Source organism: Varanus komodoensis, unplaced genomic scaffold (genome assembly GCF_004798865.1).
Source record: "Varanus komodoensis strain SLA01 unplaced genomic scaffold, ASM479886v1 scaffold1, whole genome shotgun sequence".
In the NCBI taxonomy this organism is placed as follows: domain Eukaryota; kingdom Metazoa; phylum Chordata; class Lepidosauria; order Squamata; family Varanidae; genus Varanus; species Varanus komodoensis.
In genome coordinates, this window is record NW_025335268.1 from 7,089,515 (window position 1) to 7,107,531 (window position 18,017).

Consider the following 18,017-nt stretch of genomic DNA (forward strand, 5'->3'; position numbering starts at 1 on the left):
TCTTGATTCAGGGAATAGTAGAACTTTTGCAGCCTAGATGTTCTTGCTTATGGTAATGTGCAAGCGAGGCAAAACTAGGTACATGTTAGCCTGTTATTAAAGGTCGGATCCAGGATCTGTCTTCTGTGGGCAGAAAGGTGCTTTTCACAGAGGGTTTTCCCCTCAGTTTTGGGGATCTCCCATCTGTATGACTGATCCCCCCATCCATCAAGGCCCCCGATTCTCCACGTAACATTTTCAGAAGGCTGGAGGGGCTGCTGTGGAGAGGAGGGTGCTGACAAGTCCATTGAATCCAAATGCACATGCCTGCATTTGGATTCAATGCATAGTTAATACATAGATGGTTCTGACTTCATTTTAAAAGCATGTATGTATAACAATTATCTCCTGCTCACACATGGGGATCCTGCCAGTCTCCAACCCAAGTAAGCTTGGCTAAGTTTGAATCTAGAAAGACTTACATGTGAATAAACATCCTTCAAATTGCACTGCGAAAACCGAATAAACACCATCATATTGTTAAAAGCTGCCTCAAAGTGCCACTGCTTCAAATAGAGCTTTATTGGCCATTAAAGAGATTGAGGAATGTCTTTGTTGGTATGTAAGATGTAAGATTGTTTTAAGTGATTGCTTTTCATAACTGTTTTGTGTTCTTTTTAGGTTTTTTTGCAGTTGAAAAAATATATAAAATCACCTGACTTCAGCCCAGTAAAAGTAGGGCTTGTGTCTATTGCCTGCTGCTCCATGTGTCAGTGGATTTTAGCTTTAGATCACTATCACATTGTCAAAAAGGTACATTCAATCTGCGGTTTCTGACGACTTAAATATTTTCCTCAAAAAAAAAAAAAGAAAGAAAGAAAGAAAAGAAAACAAAAGGAAAGGAAAGAAAGAAAGAAAGAAAGAAAAGAAAAAAGCTGTTGCAGGATCGCATTTCATGATACGAGATATTCTAAATAATTCTGGAATATGTGCTCCGTTTTACCAATGCATTTAAAAGGAGAGGACTTTAAAAGCAAGATTATAGGAATACCTTTGCTTGTTTGCATGCACTCACTCACTGGACTTTAGAAATGGAGAAGGATTGGATTGGTCCTGCATGATTTTGCAAACATTAAGAAAGGTTCTTGAATTTTCTTCCTAGCTGCCTAGGAAGGCTTCAGCAGTTACAAGTGGCCTATAGATGCATGTACCATCATCATCATCATCATCATCGTGCAGCTCTAACTCTTCAGTGTTGCTTATTATATATATATAATTTTTGAGCATAATCACCTAGTAACCCTGAAAAGATAGCAGTGATTAAATTAACCCATTTAATTGTCCCTGCCTTCCAAATCACCAAAAGAAGTATGCTTTACCATTTTCAAAGAGGCAATCAGAGGATCCATCACATCATGGCTTTCTCATCCTGTGACACTTCCTGCAGTGTATTCAAAGACTTTGATGAGCTTCATTTTGAAGCCTAATACATCTCTAACCTGCATGCCATACTTTCTTATTGATCTTCAGTTCCAGATGCACATCAGTGTGAAACATCTGGAGCTTGATAGCATTCTGTTCTTCATACTGTACAGAAAACCATCATTTTGCTCATAAGAAATAACGCCACAGTTCCCTCCCATGAGAAATAGCCTCCATATTCTCAACTCTAGGTACTAATTAGGAAGCCAAGTCCATGGTGTTAGACAAACGGATCTGTCTCCTGCTCAGAAGCACTCTAGCAAGCAAGAGCCACATTTCTGGCTTATCTACCAAAAGCACTGATTGTGCCCTCATCATTCCCTATTAATGGCTATTTATAGATTGTTCAGGCAATGTTGTGACCTCAGTCTCACTTCTGTATCAACCTAGCATTTTTGCAAAGTATTTTTAAAGCAGGGAAAATGTAGTGTTTAATTATGAAAGCAAAAGAAAGTGCGATTTTCTTTTGTGTATTTATGCTGTTCTTCCATACCATGCTGCCACCTAGAGTTAGTAGAAAAGCAAAAAAGGAAATGCTGCTCCTATAGCATTCAGATTCCAGTTCTGTGACAAAACTAAAAGTAGATAGTATTGATTAAGAAGTAATAAACAGCTTTGTATTGAAAACCACTTCACTGCATAATACATACTTAGCCTCAGGGTTTGTCTAGCCCTGTGCAAATAAAGTATGTATTGGCACATTATATCACAGCTTCTGTTTAATTGTTGTTACTTGATGTCAAGTTATGTTCATCTTATGGTGACCCTATGAATGAAGACCCTCCAAAATGGTTATCTAAAGGATAACCATTTCTCCTCCTCCTGTATACAGCTGCCTGGTCCTTAAGATCTTCTGCACAAGTCCTTCTCTGAGAGACCTCCTTGAAGTAGGTGAGGAGGTCTGTTGCAAGAAGGACCTTTTCAGTGGTGGCACCTTGATTGTGGAATACATTCCCCAGAGAGGTTCATCTGGCTCCAGTGCTTTATTCTTTCCAGTTCCAGACCAAGACCTTTTTACTTAACCAGTATTTTAATTATTTGTTTATTTATTTATTTTTTGATTTATATCCAGCCTTTTTCCCACAAAGGGCTCAAGGCAGCTTGCATCATTCTCCTCCTCCATCTTATCCCCACAACAACCCTGTGAGGTAGGTTGGGCTGAGAGTCTGTGACTTGCCCAAAGTGACCCAGTTGGCTCCATGGCTGAGCGGGGACTAGAACCCAGATCGTCTGAGTCCCAGTCCCATGCTCTTAACCACTATACCACACTGGCTCTCCATAATGGTGTGTGTGATTTAACTCTATTTTAATAAACTACTGTTAATTGTTCTGATATGTTTATTGTTGTAAGCTGTCTACAGGTTTCTTTGGAAATATAGAAGGTATAGATTTTTTTAAAATAAATAAAATGTCTTGTTCTTGACAGCCATGCTCAGCTCTTGCAAACTATACAACTTCTTAGAAAAGGACCACACTATAATTTATTCCTAAAATAACATTGCCACAAAAATGGCATCCCCTCAATGAGCTTTCCCAGTAGATATATTTATCCTAGCTGTGCTTTCATCATATGGAGCATTTCTCCAGTGATGTGATGCATCTGAAGCTGGTGGTAGGGTAGGAGAACATACTATGTAAGGATGTTGCAGTATGGGTGTGCCAAAAGAAGAACTTGAAACAGAGGTGCACCTTTCAGCAAAACCTGCACAGGCATACAGTTTGTCAGAGGGTTTGAACATATGTATATTATCTGTGTAAATGCATATTTATTTATGCATGTCCACCAGGAGCTCAGTATAACCATTCCCCCTTTTTTCTTGTTATCTAGTTTGTAGATCCGAAACAAGCAAAGGTATCAGAAGCAGAGGAGCTACTAAAACTTGCACATGAAAAACTGGCTGAAAAACAAAGGAGTTTAGTTCTGGTAAAATAATTACATTTGTCTTGTGCCAAAGCAATTTATTTCAATTGTTAAATAATATAAATTTAACCATTTTTTTCAAACGTTATTTTTCTTCTTCTTCTTCTTATTATTATTATTATCATCATCATCATCATCATCATCATCATCATCATCAGAACATTTCTATGCCGCCCCTTGCCGAAGCCTCGGGGCAGCTTACAACACAATAAAATACAATACAATATAAAAATAACAATATAAAATTAAAATTAATAATATAAAATAAATAAAAAATATAAATGATATAAGAGAAGTTATAAAAGAAAAGTTATAAAAGAAAAGAAAAGAAGTTTTATTCAAACGTTGTTTTAATTGTTAATGTTATTTATTGATTTTAAATTGCCAGGATATCTCCACCATTTTTATGTATTTTATGTATTTATATATTGGTGTTTTTTATGATTGGAAGCCGCCCCAAGGCTCATGCGAAGGGGGCGGCATATAAGTTGTTTAAATAAATAAATAAATATAAAATGTACATCGATCTATATTATTATACTATAAAGATCTTAGTAAAAAGACAGCCTATTTTGTCAAGCTATCCTTGAGTAGCTTAACAAGTTTGCATGTCATGCTAAACCACCCCACAAATAATCCACAATGGGTTGTTTTTTCACTGAACAATCCTGAGAAACAGTCACACTCACCATGGCTTCCCCTCCTCCAACTTGCCCCCCCCCCCCGGTCCTCTAGCCAATATCCCACCATCCTTCATTGCAGAGACCATCTTGCCTCCCCCTCCCCACTCTGATAGCTACCCCTTTTTGTTCACTGCTGCTTAAAAAGGGAGCCTCAAAAAAGAGGGGAAAAAAACAAACCCAACTTTTCCAGCCCATAAATGTTGTATATTTTTTAAAAAATATTTTTGTTATTTGGTCTCTCACAAATGTGCAATTAGGCTATTTAATATGTGTGGTCTTTTCCCTTGTTCTTTTCAAGGTCAGTTCCTTTCCTGGTCAATTTCCTTGTTGCTTTCAGCTGTCATAAGGAGGGGAGCATGAGAGTGCATATACGCTAATTTGTGTACAGTTTGGGGAAGCAATGTGCCCAAGACTCAAGAGGACATGGCTCCTGCCATCCTACTCATTTCTTTTTTAATCACTGCAGCAGAAAGATTATGATTTTGTCATCCAGCACCTAGCTACAAATTTTACTATTTGGACACTGCTCAAGAGCAGCCCCACAGAATCCCCACTTTGTCCTGCAAAGGAAATTTGATCCTACTGCAGCAGGCTTCCTCCAGTTTGCCAAGTTTAAGAATGTAAGAGGAGCCTATTTGATCAGGCCAATGCTCCATCTAGCCTGGCATCCTCTTTCCCGCAGTGGCCAGCCGGATACCTCCATAAGCCCACAGTGCTAGAGCTATTCCCCATTCTTGCTCCCCAGTGGCAGCAATTATGAGGAAAGGTAGTCCTGCTCCTGAGGAAGCATATAAGCATCATAACAAGGGACCATTGATAGATTTATCTTGCTTGAATTAAGCTAATCTCCTTTAAAGGTCCTCTAATTTGGTGGTCATGGACACATCATATCATTGTTGTCTGCAATGTTCCAATTGCCATTACAAGACAGGGGATGCCCCCAAGTGTCAACTCCCAACCTATCATGCTTTAAGAGACTACGCCATTACTACGAATTTTCCCACTATCCCCAGCCAGATTAGTGTGTTTTCCCCCTTATACAGCATTTTCTTCTTGTTTAGAGGAGGGTATCAAAACCCTCTACTGAAAGGAAGTCATACCCCATGTCCTGGGTGAATGTCACCTCTATTCACAGCCCCCAAAAGAGACAGAGGCCTTTAGCCAACTTCTGGACCTTAAGGATGGTAACATCAAACAATATCCTTCTACCTGTTCACAACAGGGCTTGATTTGCAACAGCAAACTGAAAGCATACTTACTGTCACATAGCTACATGGCTCCAACATCACCATTCCCTTTATTCACTTTATTCTGGAGAACCATTGTTTCTGCTTCCAAGTCCTTGCATCTGGACTTGCTGGAGCTCCCAGAGCATGCACAAAGTGCATGGCCATCATTGCTATACACATCCACCAGCACTGCATTTTTAGTCTTCACACAGATTGACAACTAGTTATCACATGCATGTAACACCAACAGATCAAGTCATATTTACCTTTTCCATCCTCACCATGCTGGCCCTCTGTGTCAATGTGTCAAACTCTCAGTGGATAACAGTTCCTTGGTACTCTTCATGTCTCTGTGGGTATCTGTCCTCCAGCAGAGCTTGAACTTTTTATTGCATCCTTCTTCCCCACCAGAGGTATTATGTTTCTCCTGGTCTTGCTCTTGTGCTTTCTTACCTCGCCTTCAGGACAGCTATATCACCAAAAGCCTTTCACCTCACTCTAGAAAGCCCAAACGGTGCTTTGGGGAGGTGCAGAATTCACAGATGATCACTACAGCTAAGCAGCTTTTTTACGCATGAACCAAATGAGTGCATACAGAGTTTCCATGGTATACTAGTATTTAAGCCAAGTTGGTGTGATCCTGTCTAGTGTCTGGACAGGAACTTCCTAGGCACCTAACATAAGCTCCTAAGTTTCTAAAGAACAAGCTACATATGCCTATGGTGAGTAGCAATGTAGGTTGCTACAGTGTGCTTTTTAATTAGAAACCTGACATTTCTTTGCAATTTCTAACTTTTCAGATTGAACAACATCAGCAAAATTTAGAAGCAATGTATGCTGAAAGCATTGCTGAGCAAGAAAAACTCGCAGCTCGAAAAGATCAAACAACTCGCCGTTTACACAGCGCATCTGTATTAAGCACAGCTCTGAAGGATGAAACGGTATTTCCCTTTCCATTCTAGTACATGATGCTAATTTATTTATGTATTTATTTAAAACTTTTGTTTGACATTCCTTATGCATGGCATCTCAGGACGGCTTACAATCATTAAAACAACCACAATAAAACAATAAATAACAATTAACCAAAAATACAAATTAAATAAGTTAAATAAAAGTGACTGTTAAACATTAAAATTTAAATTAATTTTTAAAATAACAGTTAAATAAAAAGGTTTTAACCTGGTCCCCAAAAGAATATAAACTCTTTATATAAATATAAATTATATTTATAAATATAATTGCACCTAATTGGAATAAACCTTCCTTTTTAAAAGGTGTTAACCTCTTCTGATGGGGTGTCTTTCCCATATCATATAATGTACTCTACAGTTTCAGTTTGCTGTTTTTCATAAGTAAATTCAATTTTCCATACTATGCTTGGATAGTGATCTTAATGTTGGTGTACATACTCTGTGCAACTATTCAGTGCCTATGCAAGATGAATACTGGGGAAATTTACCTAGTGGCAACGAGCTGTGATGGGTAAGCAGTCACTTGAAGGATTATCTGTAAGATTTTGCCCAGTGGTAAAGACAGGTTTACCATTCCCTTGACTCTCCAGACGTTCTTCCTCCTGTGTAGTTAACATCTACTCACCAATCAGGAGGTTGTTACAGATGACAAGATTACAAAGTACTGACAGACATGCATTACATCATTGCAATATACCATTTAGTAAACAGAATCTGTATTAACTTTCTGTTGAATTCTGAATAGGACCGTTGTAGATAGCATGCTTGCGTTAGGAATTAGGGTGGTCTTGTTCTTGTATTTTCTTGATCAACATAGGACAGCTACTGCACTTTTTAAATGGCTTTTTATGGGTGCTTAGGATTCTGGGTACTTACAAAAACTTAGTATCTCCCCTCCAAAGGGTGAGAGTCAAAGATAGCAGTTTTATTATGCAAAATTGTGCATGTGTGATCATGGAAAAGGAGAAAGAAGCAGCATCAAACTGGAATAATTTGAATTGGGAAGAACAGATGGTTGCAGGGGGAGTATCAGATGTCTTTTAGGAGGGCAAGTGCAAGGATGTTAGAAAGGCAGAAAAGAGTGGCAGGGAGCTACTTAGCTAAGGGTTTTATAATTCTGAATGGAGTGGAATATTAGGAAAAAGAGAGGAAAGAGAATAAATATTATACCTGCATTTAGAAGGAAAATGGAATACCTTGCAAGGATTTATCTTTCTGTATCTGCTGGCTTGTGAAGTGTTATGAAGCGCTGCTGAACTCCTCTGAAAAAGAAGGAAAGGTTAAAGGGGAAGGGGAAGATAGCTCTGCTGAGCAGAGAGTGCAGTATAATGTGTCCCTCCTTAATAGAAGGGATTTTCCTTGTGTGTGCTGCTCTTTTTATCCTTCTCAGGATTTAATAATCAAAATACATTCTTATTGTTCATGGATGCTGAAAAGTGGAGTCAGTGGGTACCATTTTGCATATTTTGGTTGTGATAGCCTGGGGGATTTTGGTGATTGTCTTACACAAAGGTAAAAGAGAGTCATGTAAGCATGTCAACTTACATAACATTGCGGGAGGGGTTGGGGTGTCACAGTTTTAAAGACATTCTTCATTTTTTCTTCAATTCTGCTTACACAAGAAGGTTAGAATCATTTCTTGGTAGGAGCTTTTGTAGTTGTAATACTGAGGCAAGATCTGAAATTTGCAAGCGTTGACTGTGCAGAATTAAAGCAATCAGAACGCAAGAGCTAGCCAGAAAGTTGTATGCAAGAAGTCTGCGCCTCTCTTTAGGATGTGCAAGGCCTCAGTATTCTCTGGAACCTGAGGCTTCCAAGACCAAAAAACTCTAGCTACTTTCCAGATAAGGCCTCTTCCCAGTCAGCAGAACTGGAGGCTTCATTAATGGAGGTGAAAGCTTTTACTTTTCCCATATGTGGTAGGATTTTTTTCTATTTTTCGCTTTTTATTTTTTAAATCTTTTTGGTTGTCTAAAGATGGTGCTAGCCATGTCTCCCTACCTCAGAATGCCCCTGTGAACAGAGGTATGGCATAATATGTCATTGCCAGAGTCATTCAGTCCCCAGGAAAGCTGCTAGATGACTTTGCCCACTCAATCTGCTTCTCAATATAGCAACAATTCCCCTTTTTAAGTAAAGAAAGTGTGGGTGGGTGGGTGGAGAAATAACCCTAGTCAATATCTCATTTAAAGGTAAGACCACCTAAAATGTCTTAGAATTTTTCTTGCTTTGCTGCTGCTTCAAAAGGGAGGGAGATCAATCGAAAGAACTTTCAAATAAATGTTTGGTTTCCTTGAAAGAAGTAGATTTCTGCCATATAAATAATTGGAGAAACTTCAGCAGTTGAAAGTGCAGAGACAGGAAGGACTGTCAAAAAGAGATACCAATTATTACTGTTATCTTTCCCCACACCTGACCCCCACCAGCAGCAACAGAAAGGAATCCATGTGGAGAATGGTTTTGTCTGAATGGACTTTTAGTTATAACAGCAAAGAGCTTGAAAACATTGTCTTATCTTGGGTAGTTTCTGCCTAAAACTTTGGAAGTCTTCCTATTCCTGTTCACTGATCTTATTGCAGGTGATTCTAGCATCCATTTAGCTTCTAAAGCTATTGGACTAAGTTTTCAATTTATTATAGCTTCTTTTGGTTTGAGGAGTCTCCCTTCTCCTCCTACACATTTAGCTAGAGGGTAGCTGGATCTTATTATGGTGTGGTAGTTAACTCCTTTGTTTCCAGGTGTGGGTCTAGATTTAGATCACTCTAACCATTTCTAGTCCATTTTTCTTTTGATCATGCCCTTTCACCAACAAGAGGTTATCTGTAGCAATGCACCCAGGCCCCCAGTTACGAATGTCTCAGTTAAGAACCCGAACTTGTGAATGTGCAAACCTGGAAATCCTCTCCTGTCCTTGAGCGGAAAGCAGGCTCTCATGGGTGCTGAGAAAGGAAGGAGGACGGAAGGGAAGAATAGGAAAGGAGGAAGGAAAGCAAGGAAGGGAAGTGAATAGAAGAGAGGTAGGAGGAAAAAGGACTCCAGTGGTAACCCCCCTCCCTCACCAGCACCAGGTCCATCCTCTCCAACACCGGTCCCAATCTTTCTATCTAAACTGTTTTAAGAACGGTACTGTATACCTACACACATATGTACAGATTCCCTTTCTCTTCAGTATCTCTAGTTACTTTATTACTACTCTATTATTGGCATTATTAAAATGTATTTTATTTAAGACGTTTTCATGTGTATAATAGTGTTTTTAAGTGTTTCATATGCTTTGTCAGGGCTTTTTTTGTCATAGAACGCACCAGAACAGCGTTCTGGCACCTTTTTTTCCAATGGATTTCACGAAGTGATTTTGAATCACCTCTTGGCGTAGCAGGTCAGCAGCAAACATCATTAACATAGCGCCTGCGGGCTGCTTTTGTGTCTGCGCCGCCCGACTTGGGACACTGCTCGGCTTGGGATTGGCGTGTGTGGTTGTGCACTGAGTGCTTACTGCCAGCGGCGACGTGAGTTCCAGCACCTTTTTTTTCACAAAAAAAGAGCTGTGCTTTGCAGTGCTTTTTTTGTAAGAAAAAGGGTGCCGGAACTCATGAAATTATTTACCTTTCACACATAGTCGATCACTGTACACACACCCACACACGTCAGTTGTGTAACGAAACATAATGGTCACCGCCTGCAGTAAGCACTCAGTGAGCGACTACACAACCAATCACAAGCCGAGCAGCACCACAAGCTGAGTAGCACCATCACAACCAGCACGGACGAAGTACACATGCATCGGATTCGACAAACAAGCAGCCTGCATGCACTGTTTTAATGATTTTGCCGCCGACCTGCTACGCTTGACAGGGCGATTCAAATCCATGTGGACCAAACATCAAATTTTCAAAAGTTACTTTTAAAACTTGGGAAATCTGTTGAAAAAAGGTGCTGGAGCTCCATTCTGGTGTGTTCTATGACAAAAAAGCACTGGTGCTTTGTATATATGTGATCTGACTTATATACACATTCGACCTAAAAACAGTCTTAGGAATGGAACTCATTCTTAGCCCAGGAACTGGGTGTATTTCAAAGATTACACCAGTGGCCTTTCTAGGCTGACCAGCTGGGTTTTGGTTTTGGCTGGGAGGAGAGATCTTCTGATGACTGATGAAGTGGCAGAGATATTTTCATCTGCCGCTCATTCAGCTCCTGATCATCATACCCCTGCTAAATCCCAAGTTCTTCCAGCCCAGGCTCCAGGGCTCTCTGCTACACTGAAGCTGGGATGGGCTTAAGTCGTCATTTGAGGATTGCATACAGGAAGGTGAGGATTGTGATTCCACCTAGTATACTTTAGTGTTGAAAACTTACTTTGGTCATGTGAAATTGGCTAAATAGATGTTTTATCAGGCCACAGTAGTTGCTCAGGCTTGAACTCCTCATTAACTTTTTAGAATCTTCGAGGGGCTATGAGGCATGGCCTCTCTTTCTGATTGCTCTGGTTCCCCAGCACTCTGCAACAAAGCTGGGAGAGATTTTTGTGAACAAGGGAGCAAGAATATTTGCCACCATTCCAGGCAGTATTATCTCTTCCCGGCCCCCTACTTTTTATCTTCCTGGTAACTTTGATTTTATTTAGATCACAGAGGACCAAGTGTCCTGCATCTTTCCCACTCTCCACTTGTTTTTTTTCTTCATCTCTTTATACTGCTTTTGTGTCCTGTCTTCCTGGCTTTTTGGCATATTAAGTTGTCTTTGTTTGCTGGCAATTTTTCCAGTCCTGTTAAGCATGCTTTCCTTTGTCCTTTGCTGCAGAAACTTTCTTTTAGACCCTTTCCCATGTGTGAATTGCTGTCTGGTTTCACTTCTGCCTTTTCTATGTAAACTTCTGGAAAGAATTGCCCTCTCCCAGTTGTTTGCTATCTATTTTCTCATGATTTCAGTGATCCTTTTCAGTTGTGGTTCAGGCTATTCAATGCAGAAGGCACTATCTTAGGTATTGAATTATGTTCCTGAGACCAAGGAACACTGACACACATTGATTCTGGTACTTTTGGATCTTTCAGCAGCAATGATACCTAGGACCACAAGATACTTTTGGCCCAGTTGGTATCCCTGGGCATTAGTAGCACAGCTTTTTCTTCATTTACCTCTTTCTTATCAGGTTGTTCTCTTTCTGTTTCCTTCTCTAGCGATGTTTCAGTCCTTTAACTCTTATGGTTGGGATGCTTCAAGGATCCATCATTGGACTTGTTTTTTCTCTTTATAACCTTCCTCTGGATTCTCTTAGTTATGATTTTTGTTTTCAACATAATATTTATGCTGATAATACCCAGGTTTACCCATCCTTTGAATCAACTTACAGAGGGGCAGTGGGCATCTGAGGGAAGTTGCCTGTTAGAGATTACCTCATGGATGTCCATTTATCAACTCAAGCTGAATAAGGATAAAAGTTGAACCTTGATTTTCTGCCTCAATTACCCTTTTCCTTCTTTTTCTTCAAGGCACCTAGCTGGTCCTAGTCCCTGTTGCTAGGATCCTATGAGTCCTGGTAGACAGTCATCTTTGAGTACACTTCTGTACTGTGTACACGATGAGAATGGTGTACTTTCCATCTAATGAATATCCATGAGATCTGCAGGTTCCTCTCCCAGGCAATGGCAGATATTTTGGTCTGAGGTTTGAGTGCTTTATGCTTGGATTGGGATAGCAGTCTTCTAGCAGGACTCCCTCTTTCTTTCTTTAGTAGTTTGATTTTGGTTCAGAATAATGCGTTCAGGACTGTTCTCGAGCTTCTTTGATTCCCTGATATTGCCTGCCATTATAGGGTCTTGCATTAGCTTCCACTGAAGGCCAGAGCCCTTTACAAGATTTTTCTCCAGGTCTTTAAGTCCTTATAGATGCATTATCCAGCTCACCTTTCTTTAGTCCTTGTATCTTCAGGTGTTGGTTCCAGATCCATGGACCAGGTTCTCCTGCCTCATGAATCACAGTGTCCCATTATTGTGTATCCCAGGACTTTGTCCTTCAATTGTTGAATTCCCTTCCTATACCACTGTGGTTAATTGATAGTTTGGAATAGTTTAAGAAGGGTCTGAAACCTTTTTTTTTAGTAGCAGGATTGGTTGTTTATTTGAGGTAGAATATGCTGATGGTTTGTGCTTTTATATGGGTTTTATGAAATTTTATTTTATATTATATATTCATTAAGCTTTTTGTTAGATTTATTATTTGTGTAGCTATGTTGTACATTCAGGTTGTTATAGTTAGTATTTTAAATTGTATGTTATATAGTAATTTGAAATAGAGTTATTTTATTTGATGATGATGATGATGATGATGATAGTCCCTCTTCTCCCACCATAACGTACATTATAACTTAGCATCATTCCTAGGGGCACAGTGTCCTGACTTTTAAAAAGGGAAAGAAGGGAACAAAATCACTGTACTTTATGTTTAAAAGTTACGCACTCTCTCCTCCCTGAAAAGTTTTAGAACTTTGTCTGGTTTCTTAAAAGTCCACACATATCCTGTTTCCCAGGGGAGGAATGGCTGCACTAAAGTGGAGTAGAGATATTTGGCACACATTTAGTTTGATATGCCAAATCCTAAGTGGCAGTTCATGACTTCCAGTACAATAATAAATAAGTACATAAAAAGCTCCCCTTTTGTGACTGCCTAAATCAGCTGCCTAAGATGACCACCCCACTTGGCCTAGTTGTGGGACCAGCTCTGTCAGGATCTGATAGTACAAGTTCCTTGATCTGGGTTTCCCCACCTCATCATGTTGCAAGTACTATGACTGTTAAACTATGTTTTGGGTTTTTTTTTAAATTCCACAATATTTGTCTATGTATAACATCGTTTTTTTGTTATCTTGATACCTTAGGAACGTTGGAAGGAATCTGTTAACAATCTTGATCAAAGACTGCAGGGAATTATGGGAGATGCCCTTGTTTCAGCAGCATGTATTGTCTACAGTGGAGTGCTATCAGCAGGGTTTCGTCAACAAATAATAAATGTGTGTCTGAAACTCTGCCATGAAAGCAATATTCCAGTGTCTCCAAACTATTCGCTAGTAAACTGCATGACTGAAAAAAGCGAGGTAGTGTGTTTAAGGATAAAAATAAATAAGCAGTATGTGAGGTTCTTATTTAAATTAAAAGAATTATTTAAATTTTTGGAAACTGATTAGTTGCATTTCAGACTAAATTTTCTACAGGTGATACCTTAGCAGGTTCACTAATTGCTTCAGTTATTAGAACGAGAGTGTATAGTTTTTGTGTTATGTGATTACTCATTACCAGTGTAATAACTGGTTGAATAAAACTATTTACAAAATTTTATATATGTTTAAAAATCATATTTGATAGGTCCGAAGGTGGCAAAATGCAGGTTTGCCACTTGATCAATACTCCACAGAAAATGCTATATATGTTAAGCATGGACAACGGTGGCCTTTGCTAATTGATCCAGAACGGCAAGCTTACAAATGGATATGCCAAATGGCAGGTGGCAAACTAAGACAAATTCGAATTACAGATGTGAATTATTTAAGAACACTGGAAAATGCTATGCGTACTGGTGAATCAGTCCTGTTGCAGGTATCTCAGTTTCCACTGATGATTTTCACTCAACTCTTAAATAAATGTAGCATGCAGAATGTTATAAAGAATGAATATAAATGCTGAGGGGCCATGTAAGGAGGTGGGAGTTGAGTAGTTTTGAATGGGTTTATCTTATTAATAAGCATAATATTGAAGCTCTAAGGTTGTTTTTCCACTCCTTGCATTGGGTTTAGGTGGAGAATGGGTCCCCTGACAATTGTCAAATCCCATACATTGAAATTGGAAACAGTCACTCCAAGGAAACCAGCATTGTGTAGAATGCCATAATTACCACCAGCCTTCTTGATAGCATTTTGTTTCATAACTGACTTAATACTTCTGAATGTTTAAATTAAAACAACACTGGAATGTTTCTGTGAAACATGTTTCTGTGCATTTCTTTACACAACTATTATCATTATAGCTTTCAAAGGCAAGCACTTGACAATAATAAATGCCCTTTAAGTCATACTGTGTCCAGTCTATACCTAAGTTCCAAAATAGTGATCTACTCTGAAATATGCTGTGCTAATATGTACAACACTCTGTCTCTAATCTTCTAGTTTGTTATGATGATGGAGTCTCCTACCCCATTGCTTTTCAGCAAAAGATTTATAAGGATATTGATTTTTATTCAGGGAGGCCTTTTCATTCTTCTTTCAATCTCCTAATTAAATGCAGAAAAGGCTAGTCATTGCTCCATTTACTTTTAACAGTGGACAGGACCAGAGAATACATTTTACTCTCTCATCCTTAATGTATCATTTCAATGAATGCACTGCTTGTAACACCACCCATTTAGAGGGAGCATGGTGATTAGATAGCATTAGTTATTGACCAGATTAGATATGCACTGACAAAATAACTAAAATTAGAAACTGTGTCCCTGCTATTGTTGCAGGGACCAGTTCTTACCAGTCAGGTTACTGGGTCCTTGCCCGGAGTTACTGTATGTACCTTTAAATTCACTGAAGCTAGAAGTATTTATGTTTAAATGTATATATTCGTATACATTTGTATACAATGTATATACAATTTTATATTGTATTTTTTGGATTTTTAATGTTTATATGTGTTGTGATTTATTTTATAATTGCTTTTATTTATCGTTTGTAAGCCGCCCCGAGGCTTCGGCGAATGGGGTGGCATAAAAATGTTTTAATAAATAAATAAATAAATAAATAAAATTCGGCACTGCCTATATATGAGGCATCTGTATTGACTGTGGTTTTATGGTTTTTAGGATCTTACAGAAAAATTGGATTCAAATCTAAAACCAATCTTAAAAAAGGAAGTCTACAGCAAAGGAGGGCAAGAATTCATTAAAATAGGAGATTCTGAAGTTGAGTACAACCAAACCTTCAGGTAACATCTTGTCAATGTTATTTTTTAATGTGATGTTCCTGAAAAAGTGGTGAATTATGGGAGGGCTATAAGCTGAAGGTTATGTCACATGGATTCATCATAAAGTTCCATAAAAATGGTAGGATAACTGCAAAATCGAAACCTAATCAAGGTTCACAGTGTATATTTTTTGTTAGTTGTATGTATTTCAGTGTGATATAGCATTTTCTACTGGAAAACATACAGGCTTTTTTGATCCTCAGATGAGGAAATTTGTAAATGAGCTGCCATGCTGGAAGGACTGGAGCAATGTAACATGAAGAACAGGAACCTTGTGTTCTTTTATGCATTTCTGTATGGTAGCAATTCTTGGCAAAGGAATAGAAGCCTTAACTTTTAAATGAAGTAGCAATTTGAAGCTAAGTAGGGAGAATAACAAAGTAAAAATAAATTTCTTACTGTCCCACTTTACATGTACATCTGATTAATCTAAAATAGACCAGTGATTATTTGTGGGGGATTGGGAGAGTTTTTACTTGAATGCAGTTGTGCATCCTTTCTTGTAAAAAGACCAGAATGGCTGGTTAATGTTTCTTAATGTTGCCAAATGTTGTTTAATCTGTGCTTGCAGCCTGCTTTTTCATTTTGGTGGGAGGAGCCAAGATAGGACAGCCAAAAAGCCTGGTTTTAAGGGAGAACCTTGATACAGTGGACATTATGGAAACAAAATGGAATGGAAAGAACTGGTGGGATACAGTCATAAAATAAAAGCTGAAAGAAGGACTGGAGTGAATGTGCTAGAGGAAGGGCTGCTCTGTTCATCAAAGAAAACACAGTATCTGCCAGACTCACAAACCTAAAAGGGGCAGACTCTCCCACAGAATACCCGTACAATGTCTATGTAAATACATGTTCCAGTCAAGACAAAATGGTTAAATTTCTTATATCACTGTGCTCTTGAACAGCTGGTCAAGGAAACAACCAGAGGTGAAGCATTTCTGCCATTAATCATAAATGCTGCCACCAGGGCCTAATATGAGATGTAAGTGTTGTTGAACCTATTGGAAACAGTGACCACAATGCTATCAGATTTAAGATATACTTAAGTGAAAGATTGCCAAACAGGTCCAATCCTTCAAAAGGGTTGACTTCGAAAGAGGAAATTTCTCTAAAGTGAGGGGACTGGTAAAAAGGAAGTCAAAAGAAGGAGTCATAAGGATTAAATACCTTCAAAATGTTTGGTGATTATGCAAAACCACTACAGTAGAAACTCAAATAGTATGCATATCCCAGGTTAGGAGAGGTAGCACCAAGCTGAAAAGGTCACCAGCATCAAGGAAGCTATTAAAAGAAAGCATTCTTCAGAAAATGCAAGTCTTCACTAGTTGAAGAAAACAAAGGGACCACAAGTTTGCACAAACAATATGCAAACAGACAGAAAGAGGCACAAAATGATTTTGGGGAGAATATTGCTAACAACATCAAGATTAACAATAAGAATTTTTATTCAAGAATATCAGAAGCAGGAAACCTGTAAGAGAGGCAGTTGGATCAGTCGGTTAAAGGGGTAAAAGGAGTACTATGGGAGGATAAGGAGATTCTAGAGAAACTGATTTATTTTTATCTGTCTTTGCTGTAGAAAACAGAAGACAGATACCTATGCATGCACTGATGCTTTCAGAAAGCGAATCTGAGAAAATGAGGAAATAGTGGTGATAAAAAATGAAGTTCTCAACCTTACTAACAAATTGAAAGTCAATAATCACTGGGCCTAGATGGTATCCATTATGGATTTGTTAAAGAACTAAAATAAGAAGCTGTTGACCTTCTAACAAAAATGCGTAATACTTCTCTAAAATTAGCTAGAGAAGACTAGAGAATGGCCAATATAACATCAATTTTTTTTAAAGGGATGCAGGGGGTGTTCAGGAAATTACAAGCTAGTTAGCTTAATATCTGTTCTGAGGAAATTGGTTGAAAACATTATTAAAGGTAAAATTAATCAGCACTGCTAAGAACAAATTGACATATCTTCCAGAAAGCCCTGTCTGTCTAGCTTTTTTGAGTCCTTTCAGAGTGGCAGTAAACATTTGGATGGGGTAAGCTAATAGACGTTATTTATTTGGACTTCCAAAAGGCTTTTGACAAAGTTCCTCAGCAAAGCATCCAGAGCAAAATTAGCAATCAGGAAATAAGAGGGGAAGTCCCCTTGTGCATCAGTAACCAGTTAACAAACCAGAGAGCAAGGAGTAGGAATAAATATTAATTTGTCCAATGGAAGAACATAAAACAGCCTTTGGGGTTTGGGACCAATGCTTTTCAACTTGTTCATAAATGATCTGGAATTAGAAGTTAGCAGTGAAGTGGCCAGATTTGCTGATGTTACCAAATTATTTAGGAACTTAAAGTGAAAAAGAGATATGCTATCAAAATGGCAAAGTAATTCATATATAAAGTGATGCATGTTGGAGTAAAAAACCCTCAGCTGAGCTGACCATGACTGGGGGGAGGGGGGGAGGAGGGGAGGGAGAGAGAGATCTTGGAGCTGTAGCGGATCAGTGAGGCCTACAGTTCTCCAAAACTTCACTACTCTACCAGCTCACACCATGTGCCCATCAGCTACTTGCTGTGCCTTCTCTTCCATTGCTTCACTCACAGAAACCTTGCTCCAACCAAAGCCTCCTCCAAGAAACAAGTGCCTCAGAAAGTTTTTTTCTCCTTTGGAATCTCAACCACTAGCATACCCTTGCTTGTGCGCATCCCATACCTGGTTGCCTCTTCATTCTAAACTGAAAATGGAAGGTTCATGA

The 18,017-nt window shown here is 38.8% G+C and overlaps 1 protein-coding gene across 1 annotated transcript in view; it reads left to right on the forward strand.

Annotated features, from left to right (window-relative positions):
- DNAH14 (dynein axonemal heavy chain 14) overlaps positions 1 to 18,017 on the forward strand; it is a 174,927-nt gene that overhangs the window by 126,024 nt on the left and 30,886 nt on the right. Inside the window, 6 exon segments of the mRNA XM_044450129.1 lie at positions 661 to 792; positions 3,290 to 3,385; positions 6,095 to 6,235; positions 13,146 to 13,361; positions 13,630 to 13,860; positions 15,107 to 15,228. Of these exon segments, the coding sequence (XP_044306064.1) occupies positions 661 to 792; positions 3,290 to 3,385; positions 6,095 to 6,235; positions 13,146 to 13,361; positions 13,630 to 13,860; positions 15,107 to 15,228 (938 nt within the window).